We start from the raw sequence: 19,556 nt of genomic DNA on the forward strand, positions 1-19,556 counted from the left end.
GAATTGATTAGCATTAGATTTCTGTAAGAGATTGAGCTATTATTCTTCCAGCGACATTCGAATGGATAACTATATTAGTGTGACGTGAGAAATTCCATGAATGATAACGACGAAATGACTCGTTATAAATTTGTATTTATTTCGTTTTAAATAATTCGGTTGGCATACTTTGGAATGTGTTTACAATGTACAGAGCGTTTTTTTGTTTACCTTAAGTAGCCGCGCTATCATTCACATTCTGACGCTCGAAATAGCAGTACGTATCGCCTCCTGTGTCGTCATAATAACTCAAATAATAATATTATAGAAAGCAGCGATATATTAATCTTTCATTAATCAAATATTTCATATATATATTTTACATCTGTTATTATCGCTACTTTCATAATGGATTTATTATTATACATTTATGTGCACTGAAAATACATTAATATTTCTACAACTATAAGTAAAGAATAATTATTAAAATAATTAACTATTTTATTTCATTTTTCATTTTACTTTTTCTAATATTTTCTACATCAAATTTTCTATCAGTATTTTTATTTTTTCGATCAACACTCGTTGCTAATTTCTTTGAGTTTTTCTTCATTGATTATTTGCTTTTATAGATATATGGACTTACTACCTGAGGATCTGGAAGCCTGACAAATTAACTAACTTGTCGTCGATTTAACTAAATGAACGAATCGCAGCCGGTTTGTCGCGTCGCGTTCGGGAGTGCCGGTTAATCGGACTAAAGGACTTTTTTTTAAACTTATTTTTCCCTCTTTAATCTATATTCTCGTTCGTGCCGGTAGTTGCACTTCTGATAAGTTTGGCACATTTTGACTTGAAGTGCGACTTGTCCGACAGAACTAGATATCATATCATGAGTTTTATAAACGGGAGTGTTGTATAGTGTAGTGTGAAAAAAACTTTTATTGATTATTAGTCCTCGCGCGAGTAAATCGTAATTATTCGCGAGTGTTGTGTAATCTGAGAAGAGGAGATCTCGACAACCTGAGAGGAGGAGGAGGCCTAGGAGAAGCATCGGGCGCCGGCGGAGCAACCATGGGGTGAGTATTTTATTATTTGTACCTTATTTGTCACCGGTTATTAACCATTTGTTTCATTAATTCGAATATTTTAAATAAGAATTAGAGAAAAAATTTTATATATAAAATCCTAAGAGAATTTGTATTCAAGAAATACAATCTTCTCATGAAAAATTGTATAATGTTACTTTATTAAGCATCTATTTAAAAAAAGAACAGAATGTTCTTTCAACGCATACAGAGAGTTAACTCTTTTTCAGATATTATGATTATGAACGCTTCTATAATTTGAATCTTATATTTGTGTGTTACAGAATCAACGTAGTCATCGTAGCCGATAACTCCGCTGTTGCGCATCGATGTTGGTGAGTGACGAAAAATTTATTTTACATTGAGCAATAAATTTATAAGAAAAATTGCAGTTATTAATTTTATATACATATGATATGTTTGAATTATATTTGAATTCAATATAATATAAATTATAAATAATTATATGATATCTTATAGATATGTTGCATTAAATTGGGCTAAAATAAATTCAAAAAAACATTTAATTCTGGATTTTGATTATTATGCATGTGAGACTTCGCGTACACTCGTATCTCCGTATGCATAAAGCTTGCAGAAGAGAGAAAATTAGAGTTTGTTATAATGACATATTTACTCGGAATATTCTGATGTATTTTACTTTATATGTAAAAGCAATTAAAAATGAATAATGTTTTGATATATTAATAATATTATTTGAGCATAATTAATGTCAGTTACATTATAATAATAATTAGACTTCCGAATTTATATATATTATTCAGATAAATATTCGAAAAAATAGAAGAAGAGATAAAAAATAAAATAAAATCGAGATGTTTTATGATATAAAAATTACATAAAACTACAAGCTGATGTGTATTACAATATAAAAAAATTAGATAAACTTTATTTAAATTCTCTCGTGGTATTTTATGAATAATAAAGAAATGGAGATCACATTGTAAAGGATATTTACATTATCTGTGTGCATTTAAATATAAAATAGAAAAAAATGAAACATGAAACATAGGAAAATATTGTAAAATTTGTTATTATATATACAATAATACGTAAATACTGCATTTTTATTCATATTTATTACTTTCTCTTCTCAAATATTTTACGTTGAGGTCTATATTTTTATATCTGTCCAGGATTAAATGTTATGTAAATCAATATAAAAATTAACAATTCAGAAATTCTTTTCTGAAAAATATATTTATATGACATAATATAAATATAAAAGAAAAGGATTTTAAAAGTTATATATTTGATTATGTATTATAGAGAATATCTTATTTAATATTTATTAAATTTATTTAATAAAATGTATGGGCATTAATAATTATTACAAGTCTATAATTCTTATAACGCGCGCGCGCGCATGCCAATTTTATTTTAATTTTTTATAGCTTATTTATTTCTGTAGATAGCTTGGCTTACAAAGCTAAATAATGTGAGATCTAAAAAATACTTATTGTGGAACAAACGAATTTTTTTAATTATCTTTAAATTGAACAGCAAAATATCTGATTTTTAAATAAAATATTTTTCTAATATTGTACATTAAAATTATTCTAATAACGTGTAATAATGGAATAACGGGATATTTATATTAGTTTACAAATTCGTGAAGATATATTACGTAAAAACATAATGACTGAATCATAATAGTACTAATTACGATAGAAATTTATTATCCTTTTTGACTTTTGATATTATTCTAAATTTTTCAAGGCCGAAGGCAATGAATAAATCTTATCTAGCTAAAAGATTAATTATGTAAGATATAGGACTGTCCATTTGGTGCTACAAATGAAGTTCTTGATTGATGAAAGAAAGAATTTTAATTGACCAATCAAAGAATGTTTCGAATCATTAAGTGGACCGTAACCTATATCGTACGATATTGATAAATGAAACGTAATGTAGGTGTCTCAACATCAAACAATACGAGTGAAAGGTACGCAAGGTAGGCGTACGATATTTTTTCATGTGTGATCGTGCGTAGGGAATAAGAAACGAAATAATGCCGCATATTAAATTCCAATCCTTCGCAAATTAAAATCTCAACTTATTGCAAATAAAACTCTAATTCGCACATCATTTCCCGGATCTCGAGTGATCACCTGTAAAGGATGATAATCCTGCTGGATTAACTAGTACGTAGAGCTCTTCCATGAATCGCGTGTCATATGCGCGATCTGTATACTAGGTAGGATTACAGATAGAAATATGGATAGGTAGCATTCGAATAAGGATGCGGGTAGGTAGATATACGAATAGAATGATAACGCGTGGATATAATTCGATAATTTAGTCATAGAAAAAAAAATTTTTAATTACAAATTTGTCTTTATGAAATTAAATAATTGATTTAGAAATAAAAAAATTTAATTATAAAAAAATATTCTATTGTGAAATTATGTAACTTTTATCATAATCATATAATATATTATACATTTATTTGTATGTACATGATATTAATTATATAATAAAAAGTATGTAAATTTTAATACTTTTGTATTTAATACAAAAGTATAAAAATAAATGTAAATAAATTCAGACCTTCATTGTTTTTCACGTTGTATTAATAATTTTTAATTTTGCATTAATCGATCTAAAATTTTGCTATTTGAAAATTTTTAATCTTTCTCAAGAATGCAGAGAATAACGGGACTCGAAAATCTCTACTGACAATTGAACGATCGACTCGATCAATTTGCTTTTTCTCGAGGCTTCTCTTCGTGAAGATGTTTTCTAACCCTGAGCCTCTTTGCCACGCGATTACGCGGATTATCCGGAATAATTTACACATCGCTGCGCGGATATAATTTATACCGATTTATACCGATAGGAAAAACTAATGTAACGTGCCCACTGGATAATAGAATACCAAATTTACGTACTTAAACAAACACGCAGTTCTTATCTCGTCCGGTTTAATCGTGTTTTTCGAAGATCGCATTAGTAATTTATAAAATAAATATGGCTGGATGTTAAATATGTTAATCAAGGGTCTGTAAGGTCTGTAACATCCGGTAGAGCATTACGTTTACTCAAACTCACTGTCATTCACCTGGCTTATGCGTTATATCTGCGTACCATTGATTCTCTACCGACATAGTACGCACACGAATCAAGCGTGCGTGTTCGAAATAAACGAAGACAGCCAAGTGCTAATGATTCTTAACGACTCATTCAACTCTTCCTTCTATACGTACATATATTTTCATCTTCATTTGTAGAAACTCTCTCGTACTTTAATTATCTTCGTCTTTGTCTTTGATGTTATATCTATATTCTCCGAGATTATACATTTACTTTTATTACACTTACATTTCATTAAACTTTGATATAAAATTCTAAAAATAGCCTTTAATAAAAAATTTAATTAATGGTTCATTCTTTATTATAAATTTCTTTTTTTTTTTAAATAATACAATTTAATTAATACTTGATTGACTGTGTATAAATAAATAAAGCTTGATATTTATTATGTTAAATAGCAATCTTATTTTTTTAATAATTTTTTATCAAATAAAAAATCTCTTGGAAAAAACTAGTTTTAGAAATAATTGTTATAAGTATACATTCCAAATTCTAAATAATACATTCTAAATATACATTCTACGTAAAATTGCTCATATCTGTAAACACTCGCACGTATTTCCTAATTAAGGGAACAATACTCATCCATTTCCACGTCCTGACCGATTTCACACGACTTAATCTGAACACCCTAACAAGATGCTGTTGCAAGAACAATTATTAGCATTCTGATTACAAGTTTTATGCTTTAATATCTTGTTCCGAGTTGTGACCGATTTCACGCATGTAATTCAATCGATTTTATCCCTTATGATATCGCGCAAGTATTTTTCTTTAGTTTGTTACTTGATTTAATAAAATTAATTTGCCTGTGTAAATTGAGAGAAATTGTAAATTGAGATAATTAAATGACGCGGACTTTGTCTGAGTAAGGAAGTATTTATTTATTCTACATCTACAAACAATATGATAATTTTTATCAAGAAGTAAATAATAATTAAATGAAACATTTTCAATGTTTTTAAATTGATTTTATATATAAAAAGCATTCATAAAAAAAAAATAACTTTCAGATTGATTACTCTTGACAGAAAAAAAATAATTCCATTGTAGCTCGAAAATTATTAAAAAAATTATATGAAAAAACTTTGTAGTCATTTAAGGTGAAGCAACTTTCAGAATCTTCCAACTCTCTTTATGTTTACGTCCAAAAGCGATTTCGAAGAGATCGTTAGATTTCTATAAGCCCGTCTCACAGAATAGCGCTGTACAGTTAGTCGAATGACGCGATATATGAGAGGTAGCCGACAGATGTTCGTACCGTTGAAGAAACGTGGGATGAGTCGACGTCCTAGGATATCCTCGCGAGGAAGTCATCTCCGAGCGACGCGACTTGTTCGTCACAGAGGAGATGGCAAATGCGAAACAGCGCGGCGTGTCGGCAGGTGTTGGCAGATCTGCGTGCAATTCGTAGATATGAAATGCACGCAGATATAGGCGAGCGTAGAAAAGCGGTTATCAAATGCGGCCTTTAGAAATGTGGATGGTTCTGGGAATAAAAGGGAATGGAAAAGACGGAATATAGGACGCGCGTTGATGGGAAAATATATTTACGCATTTATGTTGAAGGATATTCAAAGAGTGTAGCGATGACATGAAAATATTTTCGAAGAGATATACAAGGTTGATTTTTACACCGCGTACGAAAATTTATTTCATGAAAGTCATTGATAGATGTTTCATTCATACATGCACGTTATGTAATTTGATGTATATCGATCATTATGCATACACAAGGTGGTCCACTTAAATAAAAACCCTGGAAAATATTGCACTTATTTTTGATGAACGAAAAAAATGTTTTAGATGAAAATGGAATGATTTCAAGGGAATGTATTGCAGTTACGTTTTTTTCCTAGGTGGAGACGTGAAAAAGATATAAAGGTCACCTCTGCTTTTTTAAAGAATTATATAATTATATAATTCTTTTACATAATACGATTGCTCTATTTATTCTGCATATAAAAGTATTAAAATAAAGATATAACAAAATTAATAATTTATGAGATATTTTATACTTTATTTTAGCACATATTGATATAAAACATTCAATATCTCGTAAACTATTAATTTTTTATACAAGTTAAATTAAATATGCAGAATATAAGTTATAAGTATACAGAATAATTAAAGGAATCATATTATGTAAAAAAATCATATAGTTCCATTAAAAAAGTAACGTTTACATCTTTTTGGCGCCTTTACCTAGAAAGAAACGCGATCGAAATACGTCTCTCTTGAAATTGTTTCACTTTCATTTAAAAAATTTTTTTCGTATCATCAAAAATAAGTGAAATACTTAAGGTTTTCGAAATAAACTAATAAACTTGTATATAAAAAAATATCTTGTTTATAGAACAAATTTTTAAAAGAGAAATCTAAAACGTAAAAATAGGATCTCTTTTGTGGCTGGCCTGAATTTGTCTCGGGTCAAAGATTAAAGCACGAGCTGACGGCATTAAATTAGTAAGCATGTCGCTTACAAAGTTGTTGAACTATATGCTCGGCTTGTCATGGCAAAATACACGTTGCAAATGCACCGCCGCACGCTAAAGCACTAACGCTAAAGCACGACAGTGTGTTCGCCACTCTATATAACCGTCTAATTAATTACGAGTGGCGAAAAGCGGCTACTGCAGATAACGACACCAAGAATAGAAATGGTATTGGGCGCGCGAAGGGCATCACGAATTAAGCACTCTCGCTTCTCCACAACACTGCGATCCAGAAAACATTCTTATGTCTAGTTGCGGCTTTATTACGATTTACCTTGGGTAATGATGGGTTATTTACAAGAATCTACGAACGACTGCATTACAGTTTTCGTAATTTTATAGGATTTATGTAAAACTAGCTCGAAACCTTATAATGATTTGACATGAAGAATGCAAATAACATACATCGCTTTTTTCCGCATTACGCGAATACAAATGTCTCGGAAACTATTACGTGGGAACTAGAAACTCGCTTAGTATTGTATATGTAGAACTTAAATCCAGGCACTCTGAAGCGGTTTACACATATAAATAACATTATTATATTTATTGTTAATTTTTGAAAAATTTAGAAATATTTAAAGTTGGAGTTAAAAATTTTTAATATAAACATAAAAGACTATCTTTTAGCATAAATTGCAATTGAAAAGTACGTTTCTATTTCTAATTCTTCTCTTGTTAAAAGAAAAACTACATATATACGTATATTATCTATTATAATTTTTGTCATCTTTAATCTCCGAACATCTTTTTTCGAAAATATCTTTTAAAATATTATTTTTGAAATAATTTTTAAATTCAGAAAGTAATAAAAAGCTTAAAACGTATATAATTCATAGAAAATGAAGAGAAAGTTATATTTAATTAGATTGTACACCGTAAAATTAGGAAACTTCATTGCAAACCTACCAAATCAAAACTTTTTTAAATTGCGATGACAATTCCTTTCTACTGTATTATTTTTATTAATAAATAAAATTAATTTAGTAACTTTGCTACTATGTTAAAAAAAGTAATTGTAATACAAAAATTTAGATTTGAAGAAATTTACAACTTTCATTTCATGAAATCTATAAAAAATTAATAATTAATGAAATTAACGAAACGCTATGTTAATATATTGATTACAAAATTGACCATGATAAGAAGTTTGAAAAATTCGATTAAATAAAAAGCAAACGAGAGTTTAGATTCACAACACTTCAAACGAGACACCGTTTTGATCGCATCAATTCACTGTAATTTTTTTAACATAGTTCCTCGCTAGATAACGCATAACGATGATTCGATAAATCAAAGTATCTAGGAACTAACTGTACTTGAATTTATCTTGAATAGTCACGATTCAATCGAGTGCGTTCCGGGACAATAAAAAGAAGACGGTCAATTGTGACTCGTGCCATCAAATCAGTTGGTTCACGCATCGTTAACGATAGGTAGCATCTTTAAGATCTCACGATATTTAACGTCAATATTAAAAATAACGATATCTTACGAGATATCGAGAAACAATATTTTTTCTCTGGAGATAGAAGAACACAGACTTTCATATTTTCTGAGAATTCATGTAATTGACTTACTTTCTGAAATAAACCGCAAATTTGCTCCGTACTTGCAACTAATAAATTGTAATTATGGATATAAAAAAATTACATTAGAAACATGACATACGTAATTTCTTCAAATACTTGAGATCTCATTATCTCTCATTATTTGTATATATTATAACGGTATTCTTCTCTCTCCTCCGATAACGAAGATTCCGATAACGATATTTATAAATAAATGAAAACAGGCATGATCTTTTTTTCAAAATGACTGCATCTAAACAACGTAGAATGCGATTCGTAAATCTTTGCTGCATTTAGAATGTGTTTCGTTTACATGCATTGACTAAAATTATACAATCGTCGTGTTTTTTGCGACAACGCGTGTAAGTTGACGCGCGCCTTAATTAAGGCATCGAGGGCATGGCAATAAAGAACGACTTTATGCTTTAGCGCCAGTAAAGTTTACTTTTACTGACGAGTGCATTCAATATTGGACTGGTTTTCTTTCATTCGAATTTCAAATTTTTACGTTCCCTATCGTGATATGTCTGCGCATGCACGGATATTTACAATTATTTATTTATTATATGTATATTTTATATTTCAACGATTTTATTTTTATTTCAAACTAAACTAAATATTCTAATTGTGATAAAAATATTGAAAATGTAATTTTTAAATTATTTTAATTGCCTAATCTTAAGAATGTTTTCATTATTACTTTTTGCATTTATCTTTTTATAAATAAAAATTATAATTTGTTAATTCAATATTGAAATTTTATCTTTTTGCATTTAATCGTCATGTCGAGAAATAAATTACGCGCTACTGCGTTTAGTAGTTCAACAACTTCATCATGCAGTAGTGAATGTAACTTCGTTTGCTTCGCGCCTTGTTACGATTGTGGTTTCATATGTATTTATCTGATGAGCAGATAATGTGTTCGACATCTCTTATGTCCCGTTACAATTTAATACCTCTAACTAATGACGTAATATATTAGCAAATACTAACCACGTGATTGCCATTGCAGTAATACTGCATGTCCAATGGAAACATATCGCTTCTTGTCAGAAACTATATTTTCCAACATCAAATTGATTGTGATTCTTCAGAAATCAGAGTTTATATTTTTTGTATATGCAATTAATTAATTCAATAAGTCTCATAAATCGAATACATGCATATTAATTAAACAAAAAAAAATCGAGTACTAGGGAGAAAAATTAATTAATAAATAAAGATAACTTTTTACATGAAAGGAGGCCAAGAAAGTGAACGACAGGTAAATGTAACAACAAGCAAGCCGCAAAAGGTTCTTGTGGAACGGGAAAACGATTTGAGAACAGGTGAATGAGCGCGAGAGAACTCGGCTATTGACGCATAATTATGTGCACAACTAGCGTGAGTTTGCATGTGCACGTAATGTTTCATGTCAGGTCAAAGCCACTCGCGAAGCTATATATCTAGTAAATTTTTTTCAAATGTATACGAATCCGCCCATTTTTTGCAACATGGAGTTTGTCTCGATAAATTTATTGCGAGCCTGCTTCATGATTCAACATAGCTCAACTTCAAGAGCGTAGAATCAATTTATCATAATGAAACGGTAATTACAAGAAACATGTCGCGCGATCAAGTATCAGTTTTGATTAAGCTTTCTAATGTAAATATTTTTATGTGTTAATATTGAGTACGAGTAATGACAGAATAGTGTTAATGAAATACCTATCTATTTTGATTTATGAGACTTGTTCAAACCATATAAAAATAAAAAGAAGATAAATATTTAATGTTACTATTTAGAAGCAATATGTCTATTACCGTCCAAGTTGTACTTATATAACATATTTCTCTTACATATTCTAACGAACAAATTTTGATATATCGATATTTTAGTTAAACTATTTTATACTATTAATTCAGTTAGGATATTAATTCAGTTTTCGATTCTACACGCTGTACTTCATATGCAAATACAGGTAACTTTATTCTCGCGTTTCTGAAGATCTGAAAACAGACGTGTTCCATTACGGAGGCGATCGTATTTCCCTGTCGCGTTACACAGCAGAAGCCGCGATCGAAATAACATTATCGGCACAGATGACGGAGAAAAACGGGTTCTCTCCCGCGCGGGTAAATATTAATAAATCCATAAATCCGCATACGTCCTCGAAACAGGATTTATATAAGTAGTCGATCGAATCACGGTGCTAGCACATCGTCATCCGGGATTCGTGTCAGTAGATTACGGATAATCGCTGCGGGAGTCGAAAATATGCTGTCGGCATCCATGACGGACGTGATAAATATGTATCGCCGCATTTTTTTACTCTCGACGCATAATTTACGAAAGAATAATAGCAAAAACCTTGACTGACGCGTGTTAAGTTTCGAAAGATGAACAGAACAGCAATTTCTTCGTAAATTGACTATAAACACTAGATAATTTTTTAAATTACCCAATGAAAATACATGCAGTATTAAAACGCGGTGTTTTCCTATTTATATATTTTTCTTTTTTTGCTGTTAATTTAAATAAAATTCAATCACGTCAATTTAAATAAAATTATTTCTATATTAATAATGAAATTGCAATTAATGTGAACAATTTGCAATTCTATCTATATTCTATTTATTATTAATTTTATAACATATATATTTATTTATATTTAACTATTTATTTATTTATTATTTATTTAATTTATTTACCTTTTGTATTGATACTTATCAATTATTTTTTTTGCGATTATTTATTTCGTGTTTTTATTACTTTTCTTTTTAAAAATCTTTTTTAAAAATAAGTTTTTGTTTAAAATGTATCATGTGGAATAAGGACGAATATGGGAGAGTTAAAGCAAAATAAATTGTTTATTTTGTCTGATTTGCATGAGAAATCAGATATGATGTAGTCTGAAAAAGATTTTGAATCTTTCTTCTGTATCTTTTTCTCTGTATTGTTTACAGATTTAAATACATTCTTTTTGGGGTTATTTACTGTAACTAATTTATTATGCAAATCTTTTATCTGATGATAAAAGTTTATCTCATTATAATTTTTTTATGGTATTAACACTGTTTTACTTCCCTGTCGCTTGTAAATAGTTTGATATTTACATGATAAGACTCTAAATAGTGTTAGAATATTAAATAATATAAAGTTATAAATAAATATAGCGGAGCTAATTTTTAATCGTCGAATTTTTTATTATGCTAAAATCAACTTTTGCTTAATTAAAACGTCAGTGTAATTGACTTTCAGATACAAAGCGTTAAAATTTTTCTTTTAAACTAAACTTTTTAAATCTAATAATAAAACGTTATCATATATTTTTTGTCAAAAGTTTCGACAAGGCACACACACTCGGGATTTAATTCGGGACTAAAAAATATCTATCTTTATAAAATAGTCTAAAATAGTTCCCCTTCAAAATATCTTTCGAGAAGTGTAATTCCATATTAAATAAAAAATTAGCCACTAAAGTTAATTATTATTATTAAAATTATATAATTGAGAAATCTGAAAAATTTCACAATTTTTTCCCATCGTAAATCTATTTACATACATAATACTTGTGACAATATCTAAAGATATGCAAAGATAAATCGTGCTTTCCCGAAGAAGAAGCCATTGGACTCACAATGGTAATTCCGAAGCGACTGCAATTTCACGTCTTACTCGGTCGTCCTTGAACACAAGTATAGATAGGCAAGCAGGATTTTCCAGTAGCCGGTGAAGAGGCGCCTCTTCCTCCTTCTCCTCCTGCCTCTACTCTCGAGCACGTTCTTCACACGTAAAAATCCGGTTTTCCGAAGCGCGGAGAGTATCTCCCTTCGACACACGCGTGAATACTTGACGTTTTAACGAGCGCAGCACCTTTATTAGCCACCACTCGTTCGCATCACTCGCGCGCAAAGTTCCGCCGATGAAACCCTTTCAATAATAACAATACTCGATGAGTTCTCTAGCGTCTTCTCATTTTTCCGCGCGAATTCGTGTAGCGAGTCTCGCCAACGTCTCATAGATAGAAGCCCTCTTCAGAATTGGCTCCGCGATGATTCACCGTTTCGCGCGAGAGACCGCGAAGAATTCCGACCGAAAGAAAAGATCTTTTTTTCAGCGCGGATTCCACTGATGGAAAAAAGAAATCGTTCACCGCGAGTTTTTCTCAGGACGACGCTCATGAGAACTCGAAGAGAAGACACGCACCGCGCTCGCGGACCGACGCGGCACTTGGGTGTCTGAAGGTGCCTCAGGTGAGACGCCAGGTGGGTACCAGGAGAAAAGGCGCAGCGGGCCCTCTCCTCTCCTTGTCTCGACCGGTCCCACCGCACCCGGCGAGCTACGAACAAGGTTTATGGCGAACGAACGGAATCCAAGCGTTCTCTTCTACGTCCTGAGGAAGGGCGGAGGCGCCTCTGTTGGGTCCGATGATCTTGCGGGGCCCGGGCCCTCTCGAAGTTCCCTACTTTATCGGTGAGGAGGAGACTTCAATGCGTGTACAAAATAGATGAATAGATCGGCGGATCAGGTTGGACGGGATTGCTCGTTAGGTGCAAATCTTTCATTAAGTTACATTAGATCGAAAGAATTCAAAGAGATTTAAATATATTTTACTTACATTCAATTTTCAAACATATTTTTCGACACATCTGAGAATGTAGATGTGATCAGTTTTTAAATTTTCCTGAACGTATTTCTTAAACTTGATAAAAAGGTATATTTAAAATCATATTCGCGTTAATTAAAAAATAATTCTTTGCGTATCTTTCGTTCTGTCTCAAATTTAGAAATATGAAAATTAATTAAATATTAGTTATTTTAAATTATTTATAGACAGATAATAAGGAGCAGGGAAAGTTCGGTTGCTACTTTTTGTTAAATTATAAACAGTTTATATTAAACTGCGAGATAACTTGAAGATCTATGCTTAGACGATTTTAAGAGAAGATCGTAATAAGTAGACTACTTTTTATAGCTTTGTATGTAGATATAATTATTAAGAAAATCATTAATCTGTTGTATAGCACTTATTATCGAGTATTATCTTTTTGGGGTTATACGGATGAAACTTTAAGTACTGCATTGTATTAATGTAGTATAAAAAGTATGAAAAGATGACTATGAGTTCGGTTACGGAATAAATAACGAATCGGGAACGTGGAACAACTTAATATTTCTAGGCGCGATTGCGTGACGTTGGTTGTTAATTTGCACGTAAGTTGTCGGCCGTAATTAATTGTATCAAGAATAATGCAGACATTACGTATGAACATTTCAACATTCGATATTAGTGTTAATGAAATTAGCGCGACGAATTCTAATGCTATAATAATTAATCGTACATATATCTGATGTGTTACATCGCGATTGCGATAATTATAATTAAATTATATTTAAATTTTCCAAATTTTATAATCAAATTATTGCAAAGAACTTATTTATATCTTCACGATGCAACTAGAATTGTAATTCGGCAACAATAAGTTTTCGTTTTATCTAAAAATTACCGCCACGGTCTACGATGAGCGCGAAGGAAGAATCTCAGTTCTCTTGCACGCATCAGGGGCCTCTGCTGAGTTCGATGATCTTTACGCGCTACGAGTCTCGCTTCCGAGATCTCTGCCTTATCGATCACGATATCGAGGTTTCCTCGATCCTTTGCTCTAATGAAAGCTCTAATAGAAAATTATGTGGCTCAAACGCATTCTCCGGCAACAAGTGATGAGCACGAGTTATGAATTGCCGCACAAGTTAATTGCACTTAAATACTAATAATATCGTGAGTCATTCGCTACGCCGGATGTTGATTATGATTTTGGTTATGGTTTTGTTATTTTCAGGTTTCCTTAGTGATAGTGCAAATATTTAATTATAATATAATACAAATTGTATGTACTCGTACATGTTAAAGTTGCAAATTAAATCGATAATTTGATGATGGAAAAAATCCAGTGAAATTTCTATGAAACTTTCTATTTTATCGGTGTTTTCTACACACATATAATAGTTTTTCTTAAATAGAAATGAAAATACTTCTTTTTTCAAAATTCTTCAAATAATATTTAATTAGTAAAAAAAATATCTAAATAATTTTAATTATTCAAAATTATTACCAAAAATATCTAACTTTTTCGAAGAATATTTTCATAAAGTTTTTCCTATATTTTCATAAGTTTTTCCTATAAAAGTGGGGAAAATATACATGATAAACGAAATTTGAACATTTTTTTATTAAATACGCCGCAGAGTGACTCAATCTTTCCGTTCCTTTCCGATTTTTCATTTAATTTTTAAAGATAGAATTGACACAGAAATTTGCTTTTCCTTCCGCTTATACGAGAAGGATAGTTTAGCGGGTAAAAGCATACTTACTTCCAGTCGGGTAGTCAAGTCGGCGTTTCTGCAACATACATGGGATAGAAGACACGTAAATTAAAACTTCAATGAAAATGTGTTTGAAAATTTAATTTTACAATGAATTTTATTTATAATACATTGGTAGTGCAAACTGCACTGGGCATAATTTAAAAATAAATAAGAAAATATCGAGAGCAATTAGAATAGTTAAGAACATAAAATTAAAATAAGCCTTGTAAAGTTAATTGCTAAACATTTTCTTTTTACACAATAGTCGATAAAATAAATTTTAATTTACACAACAAACCGAATTACTTGTATTAAATGCACTTACCTCGTAATCACATGTTGGCAGATTTACGTTCTTCGTCTGCATTTTCTGTAAAAATGAAAAAAATGTGATCGTAAAATTGGAAAGTTAAAAATTTTTATTTGTAAGATATTATTTTTATAACATTTGCCTAAATTAAAATCTGAAATTTATGTTATATAAAATATTAAGTTAAGTTTATATTGTACATTAAAATTTAAATTTTATGCAACATATATTATTCGCAGATTTAAGATTTTTATTAACATCGGGTTATTAATATTCTAAAAATACTTATTAACAAAAATTATTAAATTGCTTGTCAAATTAACTTTGACCAAATATACAGAATTTCTCTTATTTAACTAAATTTGATGTTTTGCCTTGTCAGTTTTGCTGATTTCTTCCAATTTCTCCTATATCTTTTACTGTAAATAGAGCAAGACTGCAATTTTTAAGCAGAAAATAAGATATCACGTTCTGCAAGCACAAGCAGCCAACTACGTACGAAGCGACCTACATTTTATTTCTATCAATTCGATAATAATAATAATAATAATAATAATAATAATGATAAATACATTTATTTATTATTTCCATTACTTACAAATGCATATCTATATTTGCATCTGTGTAAACATCTAGCGAAACAAATGTTGTCGAATGTTTTTATGCGCGCGCATGTTTATTATATATATATCGATCGCAGTCGTAAAAATGAGACGTGATACGGGGCCACTGTGAAACTCGCGCAAACAACAAAGTTAGATTCTGTAGAAATGGTCAGAATGTGACTGATCGTTGCCGCACGGTGCGGCATGGTTTATGAATCGAATCCGCGCCCAATGGACTTCACCTGTAAACAAGGGTGAGAGGGGGGGAGGGACCTTTGGTTCTTCCGACCGAGAGAGAAGACCTCCCTTCGGTTCCGTGACCCGCAGCCATTATGCGTCGGAGCATTTTCTCACGAGATACCCCGCTCTAATTATATGTCTAGCCTCTGCTCCTGAAACCTACGGCTTTATTGCTAAATATGCTCGCGCTATGAAACGGGCCCCCCGAGGAAAAAATCTAATTTCTACTTCGTGCTCCGTACTTAGGGAGCCCCCAAGTTTCGCGGGACCAATGGCTGCATTCGAAAAACACGCGGCCGGCTGTTCGGATGCGGCCCCGTAGAATCTCGACGGTGGTATAATCTCGGGTTAATCGCATAATACCGACAGCCGCGACATCATAAACGGGCGCCCCGACGAACGAGAGCGTCGGCCGCTTCTCGTTCGAAAAGACGCCCGAAAGCGTTTCCACGTAATTAATCCTTTTACCCCCGGCGATTGTAGTAGCGCACTCCGAAAGCTTTGAACGTCATCCTCTCATGGAATACCATACTCGGATCGTATTATATCTGAAACATTGCACTGCGAGATCAATAGATAATGAAGTCTCACACACAAATGCATTCATTATTATTCGCTTGCAATTAACTATTGTATTTTACACCACCGCAGGTGCGCTGTGAGGAATATTTAGATATTGCCAATGAAACGATATATTTGTAACGGATTGGAGATAGTAAATAAATGCATTTGTATTATTATTATTAATCAATTATATAAATAAACATTAAATTATGATAGTAAAATATGTTACGATTGTTGCTCGGAATTCGCGCTTATATATAGCCTTGCACATACGAATCCTTCAATATTGGAGATAATGTATTTTCAATGGATTTTTAAATTTAGTTATCTTTTTTCGCCATTTTTTTATATTCAATTTTAACTTTTTGGTGTCAATACGGGAATAATACACTTGAACATGACATATATATCCAACTAATTCGATTGCTTCCACAAAAATGAACATATTGTAAAAAGTTTTTAATTGAAATGCCAGACAAAGAATATAACGGTACCAAAATGTAGGTATGTGTATAGTGGCTGCAAATATGTATGTATTTTTATTAATAGAAAAGTTATTAAGCAATAGAAAAAATATTGAAAAAGCATGGATTGGAAAAAACCATGTATGCCAAATTCAAAATGGTACCGAAGGGTTAAATAAGTTTTAAATTGAAATTCTATTTAAAATTTACGTTAAATTAAGTTCATATCTAAAAGCTTGAAAACGTATTGTTATTTCTAATCGCCTCTCTATAATTTAATACTTATTAAATTTACAAATTTGAAGAAAAAGTCAATTTTTTTAATTTGTCATAGAATCTTCCTACGCGAAACATGGCTATGTTTATACAGGTGAATTCATATTCGCGTACATAAATGAAAGAAATAAACTGTGACATTTGTATCTCACCGACTGTAATAACGATAACTCTCTCGTTTTGAATAAGACTCGAATACGTTGGATGCTTATAGAACAAGCAATATAGCTAAGCAATTCTGTCATACATAAAATATGTGTTGCAGTAAAATGCGCGAATACCAGCTCTCTCTTTTTCTCTCTTTTCCCTCCCTCTCTCTTCTTCTCTTCCCTTCTCGTAGAAGAATCAAGAACGAATGCGCTTATGTTTATAGAACTTAAACTGAAAACTGGAGTACTACTATTCCCAATAACGGGTTTGCTCGCGTGTATGCGGCTGTATTTGTATATGTGAGTACATACATGCATACGCATATGTCGAGACCGCTACACGCTCGATAATCAACCGAATTGGTGGAACCGTGTGTTGTGTATCTGACAGGATATCCTCCATCAGCTTTAGTCGAGAGCGTTCGGAATGCTTCTTTTTTTTCGTGCTAAAAAAAATCTGGTGCTACATCCGTTCTCTCAAGACTTTTGCCTCGATAATTTCGATCGGCTTCCCTGTCGATTTCGACAAACTTTGCCTGTTTGGTCGAAAATTCGAGCCGAAGATTTTACCATCTTCTTAGCAGTTATCAGGAATATTAAGTATCCGTCATTTTTGTCGCGCGGCGAAAAATATTTCGACAACAATCGGCAGTAATTAAAGCGATTGAACAAATGACGATAAAACAAATAATTTTTATTGTAAATTTATCTTTTCTATGACATTTGTTTCATATAAAATTGCGAAGAGTTAAAGAGAGCAAATGAGCGAGCGGGCGGGCGAGAGAGAGAGAGAGAGAGAGAGAGAGAGAGAGACTTCCTTTTTATGCAAAGTCTTAAAATTAAAAATTCTAAAGTCAACAAATTAAAATTGAAAAAGTTTTGTAATTAATATCTCTTTGTTGAGAGTAAATAATTCATTAATAAGCCAACTTCTATTAGAATTCCTGATTAGGATAATATACACCTTGGTTATTATAAATATAATAAAAATAAAATTCAGGAAAAAAATATCACGTGTATAAACAGAGTTAAATGCGAGAAGGCATCATTAAATCAACGAAGAAATGCTGAAAAAATGCTGAAAAAATGCTGATAAACTATCATATAGTATTTATCAATTAATAAATTATGTACACCAAGATAGAAATTCTGATGATTGATATTAAGCAGAAAAATAAATAGTGTATATACGTTAACTTGTTTCTTTTTTAGTCATACAGCACATTATTTACATGAAGGACATGAAGTTTAACATGTAATATTTTGAAAGATGTAATTGACACCTGAAGCTCATTTCTCTCTCAAATTTCCTATATGTAAATCTGAATTAGCATATAACGTTGTTTGTAGGCGTGCAAGAGGATTGGTTAATTTTAAACTCGAATCACAACTGTCTCGGAGTCGTGCGAATTTACGCTCGCCTTGGATATGAAAAGTTTAATAAGCTACAGGTCGTGAGATGAAGCTCAGCTACTCAAACACTATTTTCTCTATTAATGGAACTTCATATCCATGTTGGCTGCATGCGCGTTTAATCAATTAATTCGTCGGATGGTCAATTTTCCTAATGTCTTCTAAATGGCTCTATTACGCGTAAATTCAACTGCTGCTTATAAATAAAATATGTAATTGAAATAAATAGAATGTTTGTTAGCTTATTATTTATTTTATTATACTAGCTTATAAATTTTTTATAAAGAAAATTAAAGAGGAATTAAAGAATGCACTCGCGACTATTTAATCTTTTTTTATTGTAAGTTCTCTTATTACGACTATTTAACTGACAGCTATTATAAAAAATCAGTCTTTAATATAAATTAAATAATAATAGATGTGTAACGCAGAAGAAAAGCCAACTCGGCGATTTCTTCTGCCTCTTATTGATGCGAGGACATCAAGTGTCACCCATCTCAAGTTTCGACCTCTCGAGGCCGCGCTTGTGCCTAGAATTATAATTTTGTTCAGAGTCAGGATTCTTAGAAAAATCCCCGAAGCGCGCGCACATTCTACCGCCGTCAATCGAGAATGTACGATACGATCTATGATAAGGAAGTCACAGACTTAAATTTACTAGAAATTGCTTTCACGTCGGGCAAAGACCTTTGCATAAAAAGAGACTTTTTCTTTTTCGTACCATACGAGATGATTCTCATGATTATTTAATTTGTCAATAAGTAATATAAAATATTTCCTGAAATTGCAGCTGAACTCTTTATTTTTCTTTTTCAAAAATTCTGATAAAGTTGTTAACACAGACTAAATGTGTTTAAAATGGCACAGTATAAGCATATCTCTTTTTACAAAAAATAAAATTGTTTCTTTTAAGATAGTAGATAATTTATTTTATTATAA

General features: G+C 31.3%; 2 protein-coding genes across 2 annotated transcripts in view; one reads left to right on the plus strand and one right to left on the minus strand.

Annotated features, from left to right (window-relative positions):
• The window catches only part of LOC108746161, a 72,065-nt gene that overhangs the window by 46,621 nt on the left and 5,888 nt on the right, over window positions 1-19,556 (minus strand). The window contains exons 2-3 of the mRNA XM_018482755.1: window positions 14,922-14,966; window positions 14,603-14,630 (exon numbers count right to left, since the gene is read on the minus strand). Coding sequence (XP_018338257.1) covers window positions 14,603-14,630; window positions 14,922-14,963 — 70 coding nt within the window. The 5' untranslated portion in view covers window positions 14,964-14,966. The remainder of the gene's footprint in view (window positions 1-14,602; window positions 14,631-14,921; window positions 14,967-19,556) is intronic.
• The window catches only part of LOC108746162 (neuroglobin-like), a 62,954-nt gene continuing 44,225 nt past the window's right edge, over window positions 828-19,556 (plus strand). Inside the window, exons 1-2 of the mRNA XM_018482761.1 lie at window positions 828-1,058; window positions 1,352-1,402. Coding sequence (XP_018338263.1) covers window positions 1,054-1,058; window positions 1,352-1,402 — 56 coding nt within the window. The 5' untranslated portion in view covers window positions 828-1,053. The remainder of the gene's footprint in view (window positions 1,059-1,351; window positions 1,403-19,556) is intronic.

This window comes from Trachymyrmex septentrionalis, unplaced genomic scaffold (genome assembly GCF_001594115.1).
Source record: "Trachymyrmex septentrionalis isolate Tsep2-gDNA-1 unplaced genomic scaffold, Tsep1.0 scaffold16, whole genome shotgun sequence".
NCBI lineage: Eukaryota > Metazoa > Arthropoda > Insecta > Hymenoptera > Formicidae > Trachymyrmex > Trachymyrmex septentrionalis.